At 38.6% G+C, this 8,566-nt stretch overlaps 1 protein-coding gene across 2 annotated transcripts in view; it reads right to left on the minus strand.

Moving 5' to 3' along the window:
• Positions 1-3,974: 3,974 nt before the first annotated feature.
• The window catches only part of DPP4 (dipeptidyl peptidase 4), an 84,123-nt gene continuing 79,531 nt past the window's right edge, over positions 3,975-8,566 (minus strand). For both annotated transcript variants that reach the window (XM_023516350.1, XM_023516351.1), the window contains exons 24-26: positions 6,974-7,046; positions 6,637-6,710; positions 3,975-5,083 (exon numbers count right to left, since the gene is read on the minus strand). In XM_023516350.1, the coding sequence (XP_023372118.1) occupies positions 4,982-5,083; positions 6,637-6,710; positions 6,974-7,046 (249 nt within the window). In that variant the 3' untranslated portion in view covers positions 3,975-4,981. The remainder of the gene's footprint in view (positions 5,084-6,636; positions 6,711-6,973; positions 7,047-8,566) is intronic.

Raw genomic sequence — 8,566 nt, forward strand, 5'->3', positions numbered from 1 at the left:
CAGCACCTACACTTGTGAGCAACTATTTTCAATAATGAAGCACATTACGAGTAAAATTAGAACCAAAATAGCTGATGAGCACTTTAAGAAATCCCTGAGAATTGCAACTACTTCCATGGAACCAGATATTGATGCATTAGTTTCTCAACTATAATGTCAAATATGGCACTAATTTTATATTGCCCACTATTCTTTTACTTTTAAAATAAAAAGTATAAAAAAAAACCCAAAGTTGTTTTATTACTTAGATATGTACATTTTCTATATTAGTGATTATTATGTGAGGACTGTTTTGCTTATCTGTGGTAATGGATATACGTATCACGAAACTTGCCCATGGACTGTTTTTTTGGTCATCAGCTTTTGTTAGTGATGGGTACTTAATGTGTGGCCCAAGACAACTCTTATTCTTCCAGTGTGGCCCAGAGAAGCCAAAAGGCTGGACTCCCTGGTGTGGAATATAGCAGGGAAAAAGTAGAATTGTCTCCTTAGGGATCTTCCTCCCAGATGATAAAACCAGACAGTCTGTGAGTGGTCTGTAAATTTCTATTAGATAGAAAGCGAACAGACTCAAGCATACTCCCTGGGCACCTAACACGTACCTGTAGATACAACAGCTTTATTATAATTATTTTATGGCTAGCATTCTTTTATGTATGGAGATTAATATATGTATCCCCATACATGGGCATATAGTTGTAGTTGAAAAAAATGGGAAAAGCACAGTGGGAACAGTAAGCCTGACAGTACCAAAGAAATCTACGATGTAATTTGAGTACAAAATTCAGCCAATGGCTGCCCCATCGGAGTCCAGGAGCCACCTTCCTCCTGCCCACCTTGCATCCTAACTCACTCATCAGTTTTTACCACGGACCTATCTTTCCCTGTAGGTACGCAGAGAAAGACACAGAGGTTTCTTTCATGTGACTTCTATATTCTATACGTTTATAAATTTGTGTAAGTAGAAGGGGCTTGGGGTGTTTTACCCCTCCTTTGTAACTTTCCACAGCCCACTTCTGTTCTCTGTTGTTTACCCAGCCGGCAAAGGCTGTTGATTTCATAAATAAAATCAGAAGATTCTGCTGCGTAGTTCATTAAGAATGATTAAGTAATCCTTACTTCAAGCATAAAGTACTCTTACTGAGTACCTTCATGTGCCCAGCACCTGAGAACAGAGACGCCTAAGGCAAGAACCTATGCCACCTCTGGAGACCCCCAGGCAGGAGGAGCAGCTACACAGCTGATTAGGGAGAGGGAAACAAGAAAGGTGCCTGTCCCTGTCCCAAGTGTATCTGTAAACTTCACGGCAATGCAGCCATTCTGGGAGGTACGTGTTTTGTACTGTTTTCAAATGAAGACTCGAGTTCAAAGAGGTTAAATAATGTTCTTTACATGTTTCCCAGCAGTGAGGGGTGGTGCTGAGAACTTAACTCAGGTCCATGTGACCTCGCTTCTGGCTGGGGGTAGTCATTCTGGCTCTTGGAACCAGAATTAGGTTAAAAAGAGAGATATAATACTTCCTCTCAATGCTACATGGTCTTGGCACCCATCTTTCTGTGAGTAACAGTGGAAACCGAACCAATGCACTGAAATATTTTTATTTTTTGTTCATGAGCCACAAATATCATGATTTTGAGTAAAAAAAGCTTAGAAAAAAACAATTTAGGGTTTTGGTTATTGGATGGTCACACTGCTCACCATGCTCACACATGCTTTTTAAAGAGTTTGACAACCCGGAGCGTTGGTTCACGTGAAAGGTTATGTAGAGTAAGAACTGTGATTAAGTTGAAAACCAGTAAGCGCCAGAAAAAAGTAAGGAAGTTATCTGTCGATTCAAATTCCTCAGTTTAAATGTTAATATTGTCACAGAAAGATAACATGCAGAGAGATGATATATTTCTACTGAGCATAACATTGGTCTTATTAATACCACGCTCTGATCTTTTCTTGTTAGGTGGCATGTTATGTGCTATAACATTCATTTGTCTCTTATTCTCAGCCACCTGAATACCTACTCTAGCACACTGCTAAAATAACTATCACAAAGCTAGCCAAGAAAATTCTCTTACTTTACGGAAAAAGCCATGCTTTTATTTTGATGTGTTTCATTTAGAGTGTATTAAATCTTAAATACTGTGCACATCTAGTTGTCTTATAAATCAGAGTTCTCACATCAACTTAGAGCAGAAGTGGCGAATGCCAACAGGTGCAACTAGTAGCCTCAGTGATCACCTGTGAATGAGAAAGGAAATGGAAACTACCCAGAACGGCCCACAACCTGACCAGACAATTGATCTTTCCCGAGGGGGCTCTGAGTCATAAAGGGTGCATTGAATTATGTTTTGTGCCTGATATTTAAGAAGGCAGAAAGGTATGTAATCACTTTTAACAATATTTCCAAGAAACAAGTCCAAAAATAATTTTTAAAGTGATTTTCTAAAAATCTTGATAGAAACTTAAATTACAAACCCTGTATCCAAAGAAAAAATACAAACCATTTCTCTCTTCTTTTGGTGTGTGTGCCTTGGTCACTGATGTACTTTAACAGGATGTGTATGAGTGGATACTTAGCTATGCAGATACCTGCAGAGGCCACGGCATTATCAGTGGCAACGCAAGGCTGCACAGCTTAGTGGTATGACCGATTGTCAGACCTATAATTTCAAACGTACCCTCAGATTAAGTTTATCTCTAGAAACTTGTCAACTTCTTTACCTTTTTTCCAATAAGTTAATTTAAAACTCTTATTGGAAAGTAAACCTATGAGGCTCAAATGAAAACCTCCATTGACTTTATCATTACCAATTTTAATCCCCAATGCCTGCAAAATATGTGCTGGGACTTTCTCTGAAAAAATATTTAGCATGTTTAGAAACTAAAGAAACAATGCATTCCTCTAATTTTGATATTGTACAAATATTATACAATATCTGACTTAGATACCATTATTGCAAAATCTGCTTATGGTATAACATCTGATATTATATGATATCTGGAAAAGAAAAGGAGGATTCCTATTTAATTTGCATTTATTCTATCCAGGGTGTGAACATATATTATTATGGCTTCTTGATATAGAACTCTGTAAAGATTGGTCCAGCTACTCACAATGATTGTACCATATGAAGAAATACAATTTTAACAATACCCCTGTGGGTTTGAAGGTCGGTTTGTGTTTCCGATGAATAGGTGGGATTTTAGTTTTAATCAAGGTAAAGCTACTCAATGGCATGCTCTGAAAATGTAGTTGCAGATGCATTGTGCAGTCCTCTGTCCATGCCTATGCATGACTCACCAGGCTCATGTTGGACTGATAGAATTTTTTCCCCATTTCCTCCATTTTTAGATTTTTATGCTGTAGCTTACCCTGTCTGGGAAAACTTTGTCTAGCAAATGGTCTGAAACTAAGTTTAAATTCATAAAGTCAATTTTCAGGAAAAAAAGATTGCTTTGCAAATAATTCAAACAGAAATCATGTTTCTTCAGTTATCTAGACATTGCTTTGCTAAGTCAAAGTCAGCACTTGAAATTTGTGCTTTCATTTTTATGGTGATGTCAACCAAAAACAACTGGTCAAACACTGAAGTGATTGACTTGACTTCGTTTTGAACTTGTATTAAGGCATCAGAACTGCCAAAATAATATTCCTTACTTATAATTTATTATATGAGTCTCATCATAATTGCCTGGAATAAAATTATAAATGATGCTTTATATAAATAACTAAAGTTATTTTAAGTTGATTTCCCAAAGACTATATGTATTTATGTTAACAGAAATTATGTGTAAGACAAAAACCTAATGAATGGCTTAGTTGGACATATTTTTGTGTGTCTTAATTTTTTGCAAAAGCTGAATTTTTTCCATGTTTATAAGGTAGTCTGGGATTACTAACAAAATAAACATGAAGTTTTCTGGACAAATGTGTCGCTATGCCAGTTGGTTTAGGTCTGATTCAAGACATAACTCACTTGTTCTGAAAAAATGAAGGCACGTTTATTAAGTGACCAGGAGAAAATCCACAGCATGTAGAATGGAAATAAGAATATATTACATTCTAGTTTATTTCCCATCTTTAAAAACAAGTCCAAGGAAGTTTAAACATTCTTTTCATTAAAATGCTTCAGGGAATGAAATATGAAAAATTGATGCAAGGACTCCTTCAAGTTAGGATCTGCGATACAAATATTTTCATCTTTTAACAGGGCAAGCTGATGTGTTCACATCTCAGTTTCAAGCTGCCTCTTTCCCTAGGAACATCAGTATTTTTTTAAAGCACATTTACAATGCTTTCCCATCACCCTGGCTGTGTTTTTGTAGCACCTATAGCCATAACTGGCACCTGGGGGCCTGCATTGCTGGCAGTTTCCCTTACATTTCTTTGGAGTCTATTCAACTGCTGTGGTTTTACTTAGAAGTCAGTGCTTTGCATATTTGATTTCCTGAGACTGTTTGAATAGTCTTTCTCAGAAAACTGTGCCAGTCTGGCTGTGAACAGCTCTTCTCGGAGGAGAGCTGACAGTAGCCTGGTCGGGTGGGTATGCGTGGACTTGGGTTCCCAGCCATGCCCCGCTATCTTCTCTCCCTGTTCTCTCTTGTCTTGTCCCTTCCCACAGCTTGCAAACCCCTCACACAGGACAAAATCTGGACTAGTCCAATTAGAAGCAATTAAAATACTGCCAGGGAAGTTATAAGAAGCTCACATAAAAACAATTCATATTTGTTTCAGCAGCTGATGTGGAAATGATTTTAAATGATAAACAAAACCAGGCTGGATAATTCAATTCTGTAAGGTAATAATGTGTTGTGAAGACAGAGTCTCAAATTTTGATTATAGGTATGGATTTTGGAAACAAAGGTAACCTTAAGCGTCTTGATTTAAGTGCGTTTTCGAAGAAGATCATCTTGACAGTAAGGTTTTGAGATAATGGGAACAATAATGGCTTTTAATATGCTTTAAATAGCATGCCATGTTGAGGTGCTAAGGTAAAGAGAAGCATTGTTTGATGAAGTGGCTCATATGGGTATAAATATGTTGGTGGGCTGTGCTGCTGGCGATTCCATGGTCTTCATCAGTATACCACTAGGGAGGGAGAAAGAAAAGGGGCAGAATTAGGAAGTCAGTTATTTTTTTAAAAAAATTAAATATGCTCTCATAAGCATACGTGGTATAAAACAGAGTGTTTTAATTCCTGAAACAGTTTATACACTGAAACAGGATTAAACAGGGTGGGTGTCTAATTTCCCTCAGCTTTTCCAGGGCATGTTGTTCTGTCCTACAGAAGTCTGATTCTCTTTTGCAGGTGCTGAGAGAACTCATTGTGAATTTGGCTTTTACTGCATCATGCTTTAAGTATATGTAAATTCTAATTAAAACACCAAAATCTATTTCCAAATTTGACTCAAAGGACACTTAGAAACATGCCATGCATAGGAAAGAATGTTTATCCCAGTAAGCCTACTTGTTTTAATTAAGTGTTATCAAGTGTCAAACTTCTTTACATTCTAGTAAGATCAACTGTATTAAAATAAATGAATTTTTAAAAGGCATTTATTCCTAATATATATTACTATGAAATTAGAGACATATATATATCAAAAGTCAAAAGTCCAATGTATTTTGTTCAAAAAACATTACATGGCAAATGTGTCTTATTTGACACACTTAGATTTTACACTGGCTTTTTTTTTTTTAACCTGTACCTCTGACATTCATGTACATGGCATTTATAACCTGTGGCAAAAATTTGTCAACTCATACTTTATTAAATACTTGGAAAGTCGTTCATTGCTGGGCAAACGTATGTTGTGGAGACACAAATTAACTTTTAAAAAGTGCTTCAGTAAAGTATTATGTCTCTTTTCGTTAAATAGTGGAAAAATAAACTTCAACTTATTATAAAAATATGACCCAAAATATATGCCAGTTTTTGTCAGGATCAAATAACTGTTGTGCTCCTATACAGTGGGCACCATGGGAGCTAAGCACAGAGCAAATCGTGTGCAGAGGACACAGAGACACCTATATGTGGGCATTTTTTTCTCAGTCTGAAAAACTTTAATGCAGAAAATGAATCTGACTTAATACCTGGAAAGAGTCTCTGTATAGGCAACAACAGCTCTAGCCATTTCTGACTTTATAAAACAAGCCTAATTGCTCATTGCCTGTGGTTGTTTCAACAAAAGATAACGTGGCAGTTATAAAAACTGAAGTGCGGCGATCATTAATATCCCACTGTTGTTAGAATGGCTACATACTAGACAGAAATGGAGTTTCATATTTGAGCTGAGCTATTATCATGCTGGTTTCACTTTAGAATTACTTTGCTGCACACTTACTGAATAAGTGATTACTTTTGAACCAAAATAGAGAGGGATCAAACAGTCCCAAGAGTAGGAGAGCAGTGGTTTAACACACACGGGGTATGAAACCCTGTGCATCTCAACCCCAAACTCTCTCATATTATTGAAAATTACTCTGTATACGGCTCAAGGATATCACTTCTCTGAATTCACATTGGAAAATAACCCCCTTTTTATTGTGACCCTGTCTCCAGTACTTCTTTGAGAAATGCCTGAAAGAGGAAACTATGCCCCACCAGCAACTTCCCTCCCTTGCACAAAGTTTTTCGATACCATTGCCTGGAAGTCCACTCCAGCGTCCACCAGCGCCTTGGAGATCTGAGCTGACTGCTGGAAGTGAACGTTATCTGCAGGGGGAGAGAGGAAATACAAAGTAGCTAATAGCTGTTCCAGTTTTGATACCCAAGGGTGGGAAAGGCATAAGAAGAAAGGGACTGTTTGAAGTTCTAGAACTCAGCATCCCATTTAGCCCAAGACAAGTGAGTTGTGGAAAGCAACACTGTTTTATTGAAGTAAATGTAACAGTCTTGCCCCTCATGCTTTTGTTTTGTCAGTAGTGAAATTGCAAACCTGTCTGTGATACTAAAAAGTCTAATTAACTGAAACTCACCATCTGCTGTTCCATGAATAAGGAGGTACTCAACTTGTTTAAAATTTTCAGCTCGGCTCATGACTGTTGAATTCTGGAATTGGGAAAAAGAATGTCATTATTCAAAAAAGGATCTGCCATAAACTGATTTTTCACTTCAGTTTACAAAATAAAATGTTTTCAGCTGGGGCCCCCTTTGATACAAAATATAGCAAACCGATATTCAAGCAAATGCTGTCTCCATGCATGGCAGGATGCACAGCATGCCCTGTGCCTAGGAGACAGGACTGGGAAGGGAGGATGCCACGTCTTCCCTGCACATGCAGGAAGAGGGCACCTGCCACCCAGCCTGCATGCAAAACCCCTTGAGTCCCAGATCCCAGATTGGCTGTGTCCTATGCATTAGCACAGGGCAGAGTCTCATATTAGCAATGTATGTTCCATGGGCTTCTGCTGTAGTTCAGCCAAAAAGTGTATTACCATGGCAACCATGTGTCACATGGTGCCATACATGCTACATTTCAAAGAGCCTGTACATAGCATTTGCAACTAAACATACTCTGCAATATGTCATGTAAACTTTGGTCCACATTGCTAGGCTCTGAATGAAAAGCAAATATTACCTCTTTGGGAACAGATGTTACAAACCGGAGCAAATGTAACATATGGGAGGGGAAAGGGTAGAAAAGATCAAGAATGGCCTTAGAAAATTGGTGAGTTGTTGTCTGCCTCATTCTATATACTGAAGGAAATGCAGCTATTGGATCAAATCATTCCCCAAACAGCCAAGAATAGGATAAAAAACTGGGAGGTCAGCGTTTTGAGACTGCTCTGTGGCCCAAGCCAGGTAGGGCTCCTAGAATGAGGGCCAGGATTCTTGGATGAAAAAGCCATTAGAAGTATAGATCTAATCATCTCATTTTAATTGGAGAATATTTACAAAGTTGGGATGGTGGTAGAAATGTCACAGACACCTGAGTGCCTGGGGGAGGGTGGAAGCTGAGGTCTGCTTTGATTTTTCTGTTATGGGTTGCTCTGGGCAAGGGGCAGTAGCCCCTCCATGGCTGGTCCTGCAGCACCTTGGTGAATCCAAGTCCACTCAGTGAGACCCAAGGTTTGTGTTTTACATATGTCTTTGTAGCTCGCAACAGTTTAATATTTTTGGTGGGAACGCTGGTGGCCCGGCAGGAAGGGGATAAGTGTGCGTATTCTTGTCCCAGCGTCGGTATCAGTGAGCTGGGCAACTGGAGACATCCTGGTCTCTGGGCCTTGATTTCTGTGAAATGGGAATAAGAACCGAGTAGTCCCCCTCTACAAGGCTTCTCCTTCAGTTTCCATGTTCTACAGTACAGGACACGAAGATATTCTGAGAGCAAGATCACAATCACATGACTTTTATTACAGGATGTTGTTATAACTGTTCTATCTTATTATTGTTGATCTCTTTCTGCGTTTAGTTTTAAATTTAATTTTATTACAAGTATGCATGTATAGAAAGAAATAAGAGGCTTAGCGCCTATGGCTCAAGCAGCTAAGGCGCCAGCCACATACACCTAAGGTGGCAGGTTCGAATCCCCAGCCCGGGCCGCCAAACAACAATGATGGCTGCAACCA

Source organism: Otolemur garnettii, unplaced genomic scaffold (genome assembly GCF_000181295.1).
Source record: "Otolemur garnettii isolate 467f Iridium unplaced genomic scaffold, OtoGar3 scaffold00090, whole genome shotgun sequence".
NCBI classification, from domain to species: domain Eukaryota; kingdom Metazoa; phylum Chordata; class Mammalia; order Primates; family Galagidae; genus Otolemur; species Otolemur garnettii.